The sequence below is a fragment of the Schistocerca piceifrons genome, chromosome 5 (assembly GCF_021461385.2).
Source record: "Schistocerca piceifrons isolate TAMUIC-IGC-003096 chromosome 5, iqSchPice1.1, whole genome shotgun sequence".
Classification (NCBI taxonomy): Eukaryota; Metazoa; Arthropoda; class Insecta; order Orthoptera; family Acrididae; genus Schistocerca; species Schistocerca piceifrons.
In genome coordinates, this window is record NC_060142.1 from 280,217,271 (window position 1) to 280,235,061 (window position 17,791).

General features: G+C 40.3%; 1 protein-coding gene across 1 annotated transcript in view; it reads right to left on the reverse strand.

Annotated features, from left to right (window-relative positions):
• The window catches only part of LOC124799259 (COP9 signalosome complex subunit 2), a 101,761-nt gene that overhangs the window by 47,584 nt on the left and 36,386 nt on the right, over positions 1-17,791 (reverse strand). The window contains exons 4-6 of the mRNA XM_047262822.1: positions 14,298-14,465; positions 3,800-3,974; positions 3,287-3,425 (exon numbers count right to left, since the gene is read on the reverse strand). Of these exons, the coding sequence (XP_047118778.1) occupies positions 3,287-3,425; positions 3,800-3,974; positions 14,298-14,465 (482 nt within the window). The remainder of the gene's footprint in view (positions 1-3,286; positions 3,426-3,799; positions 3,975-14,297; positions 14,466-17,791) is intronic.

Genomic DNA, 17,791 nt, shown 5'->3' on the forward strand with positions numbered 1-17,791 from the left:
ACCACCGACACACGAAATTATCGATTTCCAGCAATGGAAATTCATTGAACAAGATTTAATGTCTACATCTGCTGCTAATCAAATTTTGATGCCAAATTTATCTGGCTTAGGAGCTATGTACTGTGCAAATCAGTTTCTTGTCCTAGTAAGAAAGAGTTATTTCTCAACTCTGATGATTTATCCAAGACTGTAAAGCAGGGAATAGCTTTCAATGAAACAATTTCAAACAACTGAAATCAAAGTATAGCTGTCTGCTTTGAATCTTATTGAACTTTGTTCCAAAATACCGAAGTGAAAAAATTTCATAATGTCTTTAAATCTCTTCCTTCACCTTATAATTATGAAAACTTTTTCTGATCTAGTATTCTGAACAAAATAATCTAACAATAGCAGTTCCCTTGGTGCAAATGAGAGGCATGAGCATAGAAAACTGTTTCCTAGTTTCCTATGGGTTTCTGTCTCCATACACAGTTTTATTTTAATCATGATGGCACCATCTTGATTGCTATATTCACTCAGTGCAACAGTTGCAGACCAGCTAAAGCAGCCAGAGACAGCAGTCATCAGTGCATGAAGCATGCCTGCCTGCCCCTCCCTCTCTCTCTCTCTCTCTCTCTCTCTCTCTCTCTCTCTCTCTCTCTCTGTGTGTGTGTGTGTGTGTGTGTGTGTGTGTGTGTGTGTTTTTCCCTTCTTTCTTTTCCAAAAAAGGCTTTGGCCAAAAACTGCAGAATCTTCTTCTGCAAATCTATGCATTTGCAGAAGTCTCTGGAGACTTAGGGGGGGTAATGACATGTTAAGCCAGGCTCATCCAAGAATTGCGCCCGGCTGTCGCGCCCGCACCCCTCAGGCACCAGGCAGTGTAGTTCGGCGCCCCATCCGCGACCGTGTGTCGCTAGTGTCGGCATAAGAGCGAGCGAGCGAGGGAGGGGGAGGGGGAGGGGGAGGGGGAGGGGGAGAGGGAGGGGGAGAGGGAGAGAGACTGCACAGCACTGTTCTGCGGTGGACTGTCCCGCAGTCAGATCCAACGCAAAAAATAATACCGTAACAGAGGAAGCGCACCTCTGTAAAAGAAGCCGATGAGCGGTAAAACAAGCAAACCATTTACCGTTTAGGTAACAATTAGAGTTCGTGTGGCAGAATTACTACGCAAAGCTTTAGACAACAATATCCAAAACAAGAATCAAAGAACATCTTAGTTTTTTTCTGACCCACAGGTTCATTCTATTAGTACTCCACATGCACACTCGTCATATGTACGATAGGCGTCTTCTGAAAAATATATCAGTTTCTTAAATGAACTAGAGTAATAAATATTCTATTGTAGAAATAACTTTATGTAAGGGATATAGTGACTCATTCTTACTGTTAGCAGTTACAAGTAAATATTTTTTGTTATACTTCGGGCTACATCTCTTTGTATCCCCTTCCAGAGTTTAGAAATCTGATCCTTAGTTTGCTGTTTTGTACGTAATAATTTTAACCGACCAAGTTTGAAAACTTATTAAAAATAGAATTAAGGTTATAAAGCTCTTTAATTCTTACAGTCAACATTGTTAAAGAAGATAATTAACATTTTACACTTTTTTCTTTTTCGAGGAAACTGTTTTGTCAATATTTGGTGCAATATTTCCTGAGACTGATAACCTCAAAGAATTGGTCAAATTTTTATCGCCAAGTAATGAACGGTTCTTAGTTTTAGCAAGCTTTAAAAGAGAGAAAAAGCGCTCACAGATATACGTGGAACCAAACATTGAGAGAACTTAGGCCGCGTGCTTGTGCAAAAGAGGATATTTCTCTCGTGGAAGACACTGCAGGTCAATCAGCTCTAGTTGAAGCACTTGTGAGACATCCTATGCCGAAGGGAAAACGGACGAACAAATATATATAAGGCCGATTGAAGCTCACTTATCTCAAAAAATCTGTTTTCAAACCATTCTTGTAATTCGCAAATGAATGCAACATAATCTGAAAAATTCACATCTTCTTTAACGCTGTCTAGTGCAGGAAAGTGTCCACAATTCTTCTCGTGCAATTGTTTTTCCCACAAAATAAGTTTTTTTTTTTTTTTTTTTTTTTTTTAAATGCTTGAATCGTCTGCACTAAATCAACGACATAGTGATTTTCCCATTGGAGTGAAATGTTCAAAATATTTAAATGACCAGCTAAGCGACACAGTTCGCCTACTGCGACAACATACGAATTCGCCTGGGGCGCTGGCTGCGGGCGATCGCGGATGCTAGCGCCCCAGAGGCACAGTTTGGACGAGCCTGTGTTAAGCTGTCAGAATGACTGCTGTCACAGTTCTAGGAGTGTAGTGAGAAATAATACCAATGAGTAAGGTTAAGGTCTTAATATAATCAGGGAAATCTCCATTGAAGCGTGAAGCTTAGTACGAGTTGCAAAATTTCAAAGAAAAAGAATAACTTCACATAGATGAAACTTCAATATTTGACCACTTATACAGCCCTAGTGTTAAGACTTTAGCTGGTACCTGTAAACAGAACTGTGTAATTTAGAATGAGAGCACCCCAAAACTCCTGAAGTTATACTTAGAGGAATTTCTCCGATTTTGACATCGTATTTAAGTCTGCTGTTTCATTAAATTTGTCTTGGGGGCAAATACTTTCAACTCTAATCAGTGTTGGATCTCACTCAATTATATAGTATTACAACAAGATGTCTCAAATGGTGAGTTGAAAGTGTCGAAAAGAGGAAAAAAGAGAACATCTTGTATGGCTACTGTGTTTAAGGGGGGTTCTTTTTCCAGTTATCTGATTTTGGACGAAAACAGTTCTTTAAGACAGATATACTTGCCACCATATACCTAACACAACTAGCTCACACTGGTGATGAGAAGAAAGAAAATTGTGTCTTCTTTAATTTTCTTCTTCCTTTTAGCAACAAGAATCCATATTAATATGCTCAGGGACTGTACATTACTGATTCTCTATGTCAACCAGACAAAATTCCTACACAACAGCAGGAAAAATTTATTGTTAACACTGTTAAAATTTTCAGGAGTAAGGACAATGAATTCTCACAACTACAGAGACCATATACAAAAAAATTTATACAAATTAGACCTGTAAAGAAGAAAATCAGAATGGTTATTTACTAGAAGATGCAACACAGATGCAGTATTATGGTCTTGCAAATAAAAATCTATGGCTTCATTATTCAGACCATGTTTCATGGGCAAAGTAGGTAGTATTTATCATTCACTATTTTCACAAATGCAACTGGAGAAAACTTAGATACATCAATTAAGACATATCCGTATACTCACATGTTTGCTAGCACTAAGTACTTTAGACATGTAGTACGACGTGGACTGCCCGATTCATCATAATTCTTGAAAGCTTCAAAGAAGTCTGTGTGTGCTTTCTCAAACTCTCCTTCTCTCAGATGCATTTTACCCCCACATTCTAAAATGAGTGCAAATATTTTAATATTGTAAACATAAACATATATGTAAAACATGACACTGTTCCAGAATTTGTTTAAAATATAAGTAAACCAGTAAATTGCAGTGTAATTAACTGTTATGCTAAATTTACATACAAAACATTAAAACTATTGAATCAAAATCCAGAAACATCACAGGCATCACATTCTGCATCTCAATTTCAAAACTGATGACACTATTTGTAGAGCAGTGAATGGGTTCCAACTCTTTCAATACTGAGCTACAAAAATGGAGCAGTGCAACCATGCACTGTGGGTTTAGATAGCTATGTGCAAAGAACCAGAAATTAAAAAAGTTTGGACTGTGACATCCAGTAATACATTATGTACCCACCTCTTATGACACCCATGATCAGTGGATGGGGAATGGCAGATTTTATGTGCAATGACTGTTCATACAACGTCTTTAGTTTTTTGTTATTCTTCTGGGCAGTGTACATTTGAATTTCCAGTGCATAAATTTCCAAGAGCTGTGTACCCTTCTTCAAGTCATCCTCACCTTCATCTGTCTGAAAAATGGCATATGTTTTCTTTCAATGTACGCATCAGTAGATTTTCATTTGTTACATCTGGGACCTCCAATGTGCTACACTTGCACTAATTCTATGCAAAAACCTTCTTTCTATATGCATATTTCAGTTCTTTGATTTCAAGACACAATGGAAAATGATTTCTGGGTAGATCTGAAAGACTGGAGCAACATACTGCAAGTTCTAGGAGCAAATATGAATATTTTAGATGACGATAGAAATTATCATTTGCGGCAAAAGTGTTCATAAAGTGATACAGAGTATTTTTCCAGATAAAAGATTGCAATTATGTTTATAATTTTATCTTTATTGTTAACTGCAATGGACATTTTCACTCTCAGGGGAAGAGGGTACAATACCTACATCAATGCACCTCTATGATCCTTTATAAAGATAGATTGCAATGTACATTGCAATCTAACTCCCACATCCACACTCTATTTACAAATTCTTTTATTAAAGTACATCCAAATACAATACACTGAGGTGACAAAAGCCCCATACAGTGATATGTACATACAAGGCATGTCCAAGAAATCAGAAAATATTTCTTTTTTCCATGACACTATTGATCACTGTGCACTCTGGTCGAGTGGGTTGAGTGGGGAGCAGACCTCCAACTTTACATCACATCAAAGCTCAAACTGCTCCAAGCACCAGTAGCATCATCATCATTGAATAAGTGCACCTCTGTTTCGCAACCTTGTCACGACACGCAGAGATTGGTTCAGTCGAACAATGTTTGGTGATCAAATTTTGCACAAAGCTTGATACAAAGCCTTCCGAGACTCGTGCAATGTTAAAGCAGGCCTACAGGGAGTCTGATGAGTTATGTGCAAGTTACGAGGCAGTTGAAGAAGTTTAAGGATGGCCGGGAATGGGTAAATGATGATCCTCACTCTGGAAGACCATCAAACAAGCAAAAATGAAGACAATGTGAATTGTATTTGTTAATTTTCGAATTCTGAACTGCTGACTGAGTGTCTGGTTTTTAGCTGACACTGAACATTCCAAAGAATTCTGTGCTCAGTACTGTTATGGAGGCACTGCACAAATGAAAGGTCTGCAGCACGCTACTGCTGAAAATTCCGTCAGACGAATAAAAGGCCAATCGAATGTTGACCACGAGTGAACTGTTAGAATGTATGGACATTGAACCAAATTATTTGGACAACATTATTAGTGGTGACCCGGACACGAAGTGTCCGAGTTCAGGATTGCACACCCCAGAGTTCCCAAAACCCAAGAAGGCAAGGATGAGCAAATACAAGGCGAGAATGATGCTGAATGTCTTCTTTGAAAGCAATGGTGTGATGCACTATTTCAGCGTACTGGAAAGATTAAGAATTGGGTCCTCCGAGTGCGAAAAGACACTGCCACTACCTGACTGCTGCATCACAACAGTTCCCCAGCCACACGTCTCTGTGCACCCGCGAGTACATGGTCAAGCACAATATGCCAACGCTGCTGCAGCCACACTACAGTCCTGATCTCTCTCTGCCAGTTTCTTCCTGTTCCCCAGGATTGAAACCACACTCAGGGCATCCAAAAGGCTGTTACAATGCTCTTAAATGAGGTTCCAGTCGAGGCCCTCCAGGGGGCTTATCATCGTGGGTGAAATGCTGGAAAAAATATTAGATGTAACAAATTTGAAGAATTTTAAAGCTTTGTAAATATATTGCCAACAAATATTTAAAAAGAATGTATTTCATGCCTTTTTAGACACACCTTATATACAGATGGCAGTAGTATTATGTACACAAGGTATAAAAAGGCAGTGCCTTGGCGGAGGTGTCATTCGTACTCATGTGAAAAGGTTTTCAACTTGACGGGAATTACAGAATCTGAATGTGGGATGGTAGTTGAAACTAGACGTGTGGGACATTCTACTTCGGATATTGTTAGGGAATTCAACATTCTGAGGACCACAGTGTCAATAGTGTGCTGAGCATACTAAATTGCAGGCATTATCTCTCATCACGGAGAATTTAGTGACCGAAAGCCTTCACTTAACGATCAAGAGCAACGGTGGTTGTGTAGAGTTGTCAGTACTAACAGACTAGCAACACTGCACAAAATAATTACAGAAAATCTATATGAAACGCACAACGAACATATCCATAGGATTGTGCAGCAAAATTTGTCATTAATGGGCTATGGCAGCAGACAACCGACAAGTTCCTTCACTAATGGTGCAACAATGTTTGTGACTACATTGTGTGGACCCAAGACAACTGGAAAACTGTACCCTTCTCAGATCAGTCCTGATATCAGTTGGTAAGAGCTGATGGTAGGGTTCGAATGTAGTGCAGGCATACAAAGCCGTGGACCCAAGTTGTCAACAAGCAGTGTGCAAGCTGTTGGTGGCTCCATAATGGTGTGGGCTGCATTTATATGGAATGGACTGGGTTCACTGGTTCAACTGAACCAATCAGACTAGAAACTGTTACGTTTGGCTACTGTGAGACCATCTGCAGCTATTGAAGGAACAACAATGGAATTTTTATGGATGACAGTGCACCACATCACTGAGCCACAATTGTTCACAATTGGTTTGAAGAACATTCTGGACAATTCGAACAAATGATCCAGCCACCCAGATCACCAGACATGAATCCCGTCAAAACATAAATGGGATGTAATCAAGGAGTCAGTTTGTACACAAAATCCAGCACCAACAGCACTTTCGCAGTTTCGGATGGCAACAGGGACAGCACGGCTTGATATTTCTCCAGGCAACTTCCAACAACTTGCTGAGTTGCTGCACTACACTGGGCAAAAGGAGGTCATACACAATATTAGGAGATATCCCATGACTTTTTGTCACTTCGTTGTAATATACACAATATTGCTTTTGGTTGGTTGTAACCACCTCCTGATTTGACACAAATAAAACAATGTAAAGTCCAAAATGGCACTACTGTTGTTATTTCATTCTTATCTGATAGTATTATAGTAATCGTTGATGGTTATAATGTTTGTAATTATACAGTGTATGCACCTTTACATTACACTGTCCTTTAGACATGCATACACAGAATTTTATGCCAGACCATGACTCAAACCTGGATTTCCCTCATATCATCAGAGGTGACCGACTGTGATAAGTGGGAAATTTTGGTCCAAGTCCCAGTCCGGCAAAAATTATCATGTGTTGCAAATAGCTGATGCCAATGCACAGCTGCAGAATGCAAGACTACTTCATAATATTATAAATATAAAGAAAGAAACATTCCACATGGGAAAAAAATATTAAGAAAGGTGCTGTGACTTACCAAACGGGAAAGCGCTTTCCCGTTTGGTAAGTCATAATATTATAATAATGATGTGTCAAACAGTAGCAAACATCAACATACTACTTATCCCATCAAGAACATGGGAAGATGTGTGCTTTCTTGCAGTTCACCAAATGGAATCAAAGAATGACTTAGCATATCATTTCTTTTGAAGAACTGCAGTATCTTGCACACAAACATCAGCCAACCCTGAATTGATAGTAATATAAACAAAATGCAATACTCTATGTGACGTTTCATGCTTTCCCAATGTATCTGTTGCAAATACACTTCTCGGGTTTGCCACTGAATTGTATTGTGAAACTCACTCAATATTTCATTGACGCAGCTGCTTGACATCATCAGGTGGTGGTAGCTGCTGCTGTCACTGCTGCAAGGCACGACTGATGAAAATCACACAATTGTGGTGAAATTTATCATGGCAGGAGAAGGCAATAAGTGTGTGCGATGAGCCGCTCATAGTTGGGGGAAAGCAGCACTCCTAGTACCCCAGTGCTGGGAGCCGCAGAAAGGCCACCCACGTGTGCACTGTGGGCGATGACTGTGCTGCTGGACCCTCCCATGGTTAAAGGCTGAATTAAATCTCAGTTGTGTGTTGCATCACATGACGAATCAGGTCTTATTTTCCCTGTTTTGATTTAACAGCAGCCAGTGCTGGATTCCAGGTGGTGATTAGTTGAAAACCTGCAACCCTATTGATAAGATTGTCCGTCGTATGGATATGCATGGCCTCCATAACAACACAGTCCCAGAAACATGACACTGGGGATAAAATTTCAGTCTCTTCATACAGCACACGATGTCCCATGTCCAGGCAATGCTCTGCTACTGCAGAGTTATCAGGTTGCCCAGTCATGTATGACATTGGTTTTCAGCGCAATGTTCTTGCACAGTTCAGCATGTATGCCCAATATAAGATTTTCCACATTGGCATGTGATTTTCTACACACCACGTTTCCTAAGGCAAAGGTCATCTTTCACTGAGCACAATAAATTCCTCAATTCTGATGGTGACTGAAAACACACTTTATGTCACGCCTTTTGAGGATTCTTACTATTCTTGCTGACATGCCGCCAAAATAGGGCAAGAACACTATTGCAGTGGGTGCCTCCACATCTTCATTTACATTCCTGCTTCGAATTTGCTTACAATGGAATGCACAGCATATCTGCCTTATCGGAATAGCCATTCTGTCAGAATATCATTGTTAGGTGTTGTAGCTCACCAGGTAGACTGTCAGCATCTGTGACCACATGTGCTCTGTGCACCAAAGAGCGTAAGACAGTATCACATTGCCCAAGGTGATAGCAACTTGTGGCCTGCAAATATAGCTCCATAGCTCGTCAGTCACACCTCACAGCAGTGACAGCAGCAGCTACCACCACCTGATGATGTCAAGTAGTTGCATGATGAAATATTGTTCAGAGGCAAACTCGAGAAGTGTATTTGTCAGATCCAACACTTTTTTGCTTCTTCAGTCCACTGCAGTTCCCAGTTTTAATACATGCACTGATGAGCCTTATGACTACCTGCTTAACAGTGTGTTCATCCACCCAACGTTTCTGCACAGTATGGATTCAATAAGTTCTTGAAGGTTTCCAGGTGCATGTAGCGTCAGGTGTCATGTATGCACAGATCAAGCAATTCCCATAAATTAAGGGGTGGTGATGGTGGTGGGAGTGGGGACCTGGTGCCTGATACAGCCCCAGAAGTCAGAATTATTGTTCTTCAGTAGTGTTACAGCTTTTGGTGAGCCTTGGCTTCAACGATCTTCCTCCCTGTTTCTTGGTTGCTTGGTTGTTTGCTGCTCTTTTACACCCCTGGACTCCCATACTGGTGAGGTCCATTATTACATTGTCAGGCCATCTTATTGTAGGTCTCACTTTTCATCTAGCTTAATGGATCACACCATCCATCATTTTCCTCAGAATTCTATTCTCTGCCATTCTTTCCCTGTGTCCCAGACATCGTATTCACTGCAATTTCACAACTTTTACTATGCCCCTACCTTGTATTAACACTTGTAATTCAGCATTGTAGTGTATTCTCCAGCCTTCTTCCTCTATTATTGGACTATAGATTTTGTGTAGTATGTTCCACTCAGAGGTTCCTAATACATTTTTATCATATTCTGTTAACATCCATACCTTTGATTCATATGCGATAACTGGGCGGACTAGGGAGTAATACAGTAACAATTTTGTTTTTCTTGTAACAAGGCTGTTTCTGAAAAGTAGCACATTTCTAAATGAAGCTCTGTTTCCTGCTTGTATTCTTACCTTTATACTCTGTCCAATAATGTTATCATTTGTTATTAGGGCTCCCAAGTAGATAAAAAGAGGACACTCCTTGAAGCATTTCCCATTGATGAATAGGTCTTTAGGGGTTCTTCTGGCCTCCAATTGTGACATTATTATATATTTTGTTTTGTTTTGTTTCATTTACTGTGAGGCCAATTTTTAAGGCTTCTACTTCCCATATCTCTGATATTAATGTGTACAGTTCCTTTATTATAGCCTCACCATCAGTTTTTATTAATTCCTTCCCCAGGGGCTCAATTGTTTTTTGTCTTCAGCACAGCCTGGGAGACGTCTTTTAGTGTTGGTCTTCTTGCCTCATTGGCATCATTGTCTAGTTCCAGCTCCATGTGTTTCCTCCTCATCAGCTATCGCTTCGTCTTCTAGGCTATGTATTTTTGAAATACGAGGTGCGGCTAGAAAAAAACCGGACTGATGCTGGAAAAAACATTTATTTACAATTATTTACAATTTCATGTTATCTCCTTCAATGTACTCTCCTCCTCGGTCTCTACACCGCTCCATACGAATTTTCCACTGTTCATAGCAATGCTGCAGATCATTTTCGGTAAGTCCATACATTACTTCCGTCGCTTTTTCTTTTACTGCTTCAACAGTCTCAAATCTAGTTCCTTTCAAAGCTGACTTGACTTTAGGGAAAAGAAAAAAGTCACAGGGGGCGAAATCAGGTGAGTAGGGTGGGTGATCTAAGATGGGAATGTTGTGTTTTGCCAAAAACTTCTTCGCTGACAACGCACTGTGAGGTGGGGCATTGTCTTGGTGAAGGATCCATGACTTTTTTCTCCACAAATCGTTCCGTTTTCTCCGTACTCACTCACGTAGGGTAGCCAGGACGCTAATGTAGTAATGCTGATTCACTGTTTGTTCCTCTGATACCCAATCAATGTGCACAATCCCTTTGATGTCAAAAAAACAATCATCATTGCCTTGAATTTCGATTTTGACATTCGTGCTTTTTTTTGTCGTGGAGAACCAGGAGTTTTCAAATGCGTCGATTGGCGTTTAGTTTCGGGATCGTAAGTAAAAAACCACGATTCATCGCAAGTAATTATGTAAGAAGGTGGGATCACTTTCAATGTTTTCCAGGATGTCAGAACAAATCATTCTTCGGCGTTCCTTCTGTTCAATTGTGAGACACTTTGGAACCATTTTTGAACACACTTTGTTCATGTTGAAACTTTCATGAAGAATATGCCTAACACTTTCCTTGTCAACTCCTGTTAACTCAGTCACTGCTCTGATTGTTAAACGGCGATCTTGTCGAACAAGTTTACCGATTTTTTCAATGTTTGCATCAGTTTTTGCTGACAATGGTCTGCCAGTGCGAGTGTCATCACTGGTGTCTTCGCGGCCATCTTTAAATCGTTTAAACCACTCAAACACTTGTGTTCGCGATAAACAATCATCGCCGTACACTTGTTGTAACATTACAAACGTTTCACTTGCAGATTTTCCTAGTTTGAAACAAAATTTGATGTTAACACGCTGTTCTTTCTGTACACTCAACACTTTCCGACGCACAGACAAAACGTCAACTACTTAAAACAGACGCCACGGGCAGACTGAGTGCAGGAGGCAGATGAAACTCGAGCAGTAGGCGGAGCGAGAGTCACATGACAGGCCACGCGACTTTCAGCCTTATTGCATTCGTTTTATTGTTTCACCAGTACTAGTCCGGTTTTTTTCTAGCCACACCTCGTACTCTGCCCATCTTCCCACTATCCGTTCTTCCCCCCTTATTTTCCCATCTTTACTGGAACATGCCTTTATTTTTGGCTGGAGTCTGTTCTTTATTTTCCTACAGCACGATAGAACTTCCTTATTTCACTCTGTTCCTTTAACTCTTCTAGTTCTTGAAATTTCTCCTTAGTCCACTCTCTTTTCTTTCTCTTGCATGGTCTGTTAGCTCTTCTTCTTAATTCTCTATATTGTTCCACATGTCTTCTGGTTTCTCTCTGTAGTACTTTTGTTCGTGCCCTGTTCTTTTCCTCTGTAGTTGACCTGCAATCTTCTTCAAACCATTTCTGGGTTCTTCTGTTCCTTCTTATGCCTATTATTTCTTCTGCAGTATCTTTAATGGATTTATCAATCCTGCTCCACCTTTCATCGTCTACTACTGCAGTCTCTTCACTGCTCAACTTTCTGCTTAGTGTTACTTTCTATTATTATTATTTTTTTTTTTTTTTTTTTTACTTCATCAGGAATCCTCAGTTTGTCAGTATATTGTTTCATTTTCTTTCAAGTTCTGTTGCCATTTGTTAATGACAGTTTCTCTCTCGAGACTGATTTTATCACAAAGTGGTCCAACTCACAGTTTGGTCCTCTGCACCTCCATACATCCATAACTGACATGAAGTGGCATGCAGTCACTAAAATATGGACAATCTGATTGACTACTCCATTCACTGCACACTTACAAGTACCCAGATGGATCCTTTTGTGTGGGAAGCACGTACTTTTATCATATTATTCCTTGCTGCGTATTGGCATAGTAAGTCTCCATTTTCACTGTTTTCTTCATGTGGTGAATATTTTCCAGAAACTCCATTTGGATGTTCAATCCTCCCTATTTTTGCATTAAAATCTCAGGTCATATTTAGGTACTGCTCAGCATACTTTTCTCAAATCTTCGTAGAACTGTTCTTTAATTATAGCCACTTTTTCCTCTGTTGGTGCATGTGCATTCACTATTGCTATATTACTAAATTTCCCTCTTGGTCCAAGTTTGCACATTCTTTCATTTATGGGTTCAAATTTTACCCTGCTTTTACCAAATTCCCTAGTTATTATGAACCCTGTTCCAAGTTGGCCTATTCTTTTTTCTGGTCCACTATATACCAATGAGTACTCAGGTTTATCTATATGGCCATTTCCCTTCCATCTTATTTCCTGTAGCCCTACAACATAATACTTAAATTTCATTGGCTATTTCTTTCATTTTTACAGGCTGAAGCATTGTTCTCACACTCCATGACGCTACTGTCAGATCGTTTATCTGTTTCCTTTGCCGAGCTCTTGATCCATGTTTTCCTTCCAGTTTCTGAAGCTTCTATTGAATTTACATAATTTTTTTTTCCCAGTATGGGATTATTAGCCCCATGACCGACCCCAACATGGAGTACCAGTATTTGTATGTCATTTACTCCTCTAAGGAAGCTGGCTTCACTACACCTCTAGTGCCTCCCTGCCCTATGTTGTGGGACACACTTTGTCTGACTCCTCAGTCAAGACCTGTCCGACTTGGATGACCCTGCCAGTAGCTATGCTACTGCCTGCACAGCTATCGACTTCAACGAAGTATGCAAACCCTCCTGCCCAGCACTGCTGGAAGATACCACTGCTGTTGGGGAAGACATCAAGTAAGAAGGGATGTAAGTCATTTGCAACAATGTTCACTTAGTCCACAGCTGTCATGATGCCTTCAATTATTATCACAGGTCCCATTCAAGCCGAGGCGAATGTCCTCCACAGCATAATATTGCCTCTACTGGCCTGTGTCCTGTGTTCATAGCGCAGTGCACATTTTCAGCAGCGGTGGTGGTGGTGGTTTTTGGGGGAAGGAGACCAGACAGCGAAGTCATCGGTCTCATCGGATTAGGGAAGGACGGGGAAGGAAGTCGGCCGTGCCCTTTGAAAGGAACCATCCCGGCATTTGCCTGGAGCGATTTAGGGAAATCACGGAAAACCTAAATCAGGATGGCCGGACGCGGGATTGAACCGTCGTCCTCCCGAATGCGAGTCCAGTGTCTAACCACTGCGCCACCTCGCTCGGTTTTTCAGCAGCCATTTGCCTGGATGACACTGGAGCTTGACACGAGCATCAACGTGGTGAAACGAGGATTACAATTCATCTGAACAGGTGACATGTTTCCCGTGATCATAGGCCTCAACAATGTGTGCTGAACAGTGTACTTGAAAACTCTTCTGCTTGCTCCAGCACTGTGCTCTGTCATCAGATCTGCCACAGACTGCTTACTATCCAGCTTTACAGAGCAGGCAGTCCTATGATCCACCATCTCTGATGAGGTGTGGACATCCAGCACTTTGTCCCCTACTCATGGTCTCACCTACCTTCAAGCACTTTCCACAGATACTGACAGTATCAAGTGGATAGCCAACCACCTTCACCCTTTCCAAAATGCTCATTCTCAGGCAACAGGTCATAACAACCTGCCCTGCATTTCCCCATAAATGGCACATTTTGTCGCTAGAACTGTTCTATCTTCCTCTATGCTCTGCCTATAGACTTTGTGTATCGCATCATGTGCCGCAATGCTCTAAGGCAGCATTAAATATTGCGGTAGGCGGTGGTGATAATGTTCTGGCTCATGAATATATTTGTCCCATTGCCACAAAATAACTGCTTGTGACACACACACACACACACACACACACACACACACACACACACACACACACACCCTACCTCTCCTCCAATTTCTGCCTACAGTCACCCACAAAGCAGACTTTTTCCCTAATTTCAAGACAGTGTACAACATCATAGACACTTCTGCTACTTAAATGTCACTTTACCATACCAAAGTTTGTGTTTATTTGCATTAATGAGATACTTTTGTGTTGGATTTACCACATTACCTGCTTAATCGTACTCTAAGATATGATTTCATAACAATATCACTTTATAAAAAGGTAGAAAGGATGAGACTTAACAAGACTACTCTTTTACCTGACAAGATTGATGCAGCTGCTTTAGTATTTTGGCAAGTTTGTTGAAGTCTGAACGATCGAAGTAGAGTTTTCCCAGCTTTGTGTTTGTCTTGAACCAAAGCCTGTCATTCTTGGCATCTTTCAGGGCATCCAAAGTTGTCTCATAGAAGTCTTGTAGCAATTCCATCTAACAACAAAGCCAATATTTGGTACAATTAAAAATTATTTCTTTAAAATACCGGGTGATCAAAATGTCAGTATAAATTTGAAAACTGAATAAATCACAGAATAATGTAGATAGAAAGGTACAAATTGACACACATGTTTGGAATGACATGGGGTTTTATTAGAACCAAAAAAATACAAAAGTTCAAAAAATGTCCGACAGATGGCGCTTCATCTGATAAGAATAGCAATAATTAGCATAACAAAGCAAAGATGATGTTCTTTACAGGAAATGCTCAATATGTCCACCATCATTCCTCAACAATAGCTGTAGTTGAGGAATAATGTTGTGAACAGCACTGTAAAGCATGTCTGGAATTATGGTGAGGCATTGGTGTTGGATGTTGTCTTTCAGCATCCCTAGAGATGTCGGTCGATCACGATACACTTGCGACTTCAGGTAACCCCAAAGCCAATAATCGCACGGACTGAGGTCTGGGGACCTGGGAGGCCAAGCATGACGGAAGTGGCGGCTGAGCACACGATCACCACCAAACGACACGAGCAAGAGATGTTTCACGCATCTAGCAATATGGGGTGGAGCGCCATCCTGCATAAACATCGTATGTTCCAGCAGGTGTTTATCAGTCAGGCTGGGGATGATGCGATTCTGTAACATATCGGCGTACCTCTCACCCGTCACAGTAGCAGTTACAAAACCAGAATCGCGCATTTCCTCGAAGAAAAAAGGCCCGATAACGGTAGATGTGGTAAATCCAACTCATACCGTGAATTTCTCGTCATGCAATGGAGTTTCCACGACAGTTCTAGGATTTTCGGTAGCCCAAATTCTGCAGTTGTGGGCGTTGACAGACCCTCAAAGCATGAAATGAGCTTTGTCGGTCCACAACACGTTACTCAACCAATCGTCATCTTCCGCCATCTTTTGAAACGCCCACACCACAAATGCCCTCCGCTTCACTAAATCGCCAGGTAACAGTTCATGATGCCGATGGATTTTGTACGTATAGCATTGGAGGGTACGCCTCAGTGCCAACCAAACAGTAGTGTATGCAATGCCGGTGCGACGTGCGACTGCATGAGCACTGACTTCCCCATGCATATACGAACCCGCTACAATCTCCATTTCTTCCTGAACTGTCTCAGCAGCATTACGCCTTGTGCTCGGTCAGCCACTACGGGGTCTATCGCCTAAACAACCCGCGGCTTCCAACTCCGAAATCGTTCTCGCCACAGCTGCATTTGTCAACGGACCTTTACTCGTTTGAATCCCCTTCCTATGGCGATAGGATTGTAATGCTGAACTAGCACATTCCCCATTCTGATAATATAGCTTCACGAAAAGCGCCTTTTCAGGTAACGTCAACATGCTGCAACTGCTGGCGCATCTGATTCTCTCTCTCATTACAGCTCCTTTTTTATACATGATTGTCATGCGCAGTCACTGACATTTTGCTGTCCAGTGCCATCTATCGGACATTTTGTGAACCTTTTTTTTTTTTTTGTTCTAATAAAACCCCATGTCATTCGAAGCATGTGTGTCAATTTTTACCTCTCTATCTACATTATTCCGTGGTTTATTAAGTTTTCAAATTTATACTGACTTTTTGATCACCCGGTACATAAGTAACAGTTGAAAACGCACCTAGCATTTGAAAATTCAGACTGCACCAACATAATGAAACATGATCAACCACGCAATTTTGAAATCATTCTTTCTTTGAAAGTAAATTAAATTATACATTAGACTGAAAAATTAATAATAATTTATAACATTCAGCTACAGAATTCTAATATCAAGATGCCGACCATCGACAGAATTGAAAGCTATCACTTCAAATACAATTTCGCTCATGGTATTTTCACACCCAAGTTATAATGACTGACTGATGGAACTTAAGAGTTCCACATTTAATAACATGATATGAGGTGTGTGTGTGTGTGTGTGTGTGTGTGTGTGTGTGTGTGTGTGTGTGTGTGTGTGCGAGAGAGAGAGAATATTAAGTCAATCCAATAGTCAACAATTCCTATATACAGAGGTTAACGTCTATCTTTAATGCCAAATGTGAAACTGAATGCATGCTCAAAGTAAAATACACTCTCAACTGGGTGTAGACCAAAGACAACAACAATAGATAGCTGTTACAAAAGGGAAAGAAAATTATGGTGTAAAAAAAATGTATGTATACAACACCATAATATATTTGTGCCCTTTTATTTGGATTTACTTTTGCATTAGAGGAGATATAAGTTTCCTCCACCTTTAAAATTTCAAATAACAAGAGAAAATCATCATCTACCATAACTTATATTGAATTTAAACTACTGTCTGCAGTATAGCTTACAATATAAGAAGATGTTCTTTTCCACAGCTGGCATCAAATCCCTCAATGCAGTTACACATAAAATAAAAAAGCTGCTGTTCAAAAATCTCTATTCATTTTGTTTTGTGTTCTGGAAAAGAACATACCATCAAATGGTGAAGAATATGAAGAGTATTATTAAAAATCTATTTACAAATTAAATCAACGGTAACCACATAGCTGAGAGAGAATAAACTGATGCATTGTGACATTGCTCTTATTTACAGTTTACATGCCCAAAATTAGCAATTCAATACAAAGTAATATCTTCCTGATATTTTCTGTCTTTCAATCAAGGAATAACTTGTTACATCTGTAATCAGCAAGCCACTGTACTCCTACAGAATTGTGGCATTTGGATATTTTGTTACATCATTCATTTTTTGGTGTATCTTAAGTAACCCCCCCCCCCCCCCCTCTTCCAATTTATAATTGCTCAAATTCTTTCATTACGCAAATTTCATTTTTTAAATTTATTTTATTATCAACATCTAATTCAGAGACTTTACTAAGACTCTTACAATTTCTGACATTCTGGAGGGAAAAAAAAATTTATTTGGAGTCTAATAAAAACTAATGGCCATAACTGCTGAGTGAATAAACAAGTGCCCTATCAACAGGTGGGCGCCTCCCAACATCAATCTGAGTGACTTGCTCGTCCTTCCCACCTTCACCAATCTGTCCCTTCTTCCCTGAGAAAGGAGCTAACAGTTCCAAAAGCTAGGTACAGTGTCCCCCCCCCCTCTTCCTTCCTTCCTTCCTTCCTTCCTTCCTTCCAAATGTGTATGTTAGCACTACTTGGAATATGCCCCCTGAAAGTAAGTGCTGGCAAGCCATTCTCTCTAATTGTAATATCAGAACTTTAGAACTTTTTCAAGTCAATTTTCTTTTTCCTTTTACATCTATATCCATATTCAGCAAACCAAATTTAAGTGTGTGGCAGAGAGTGCTTCCCATAGTACAA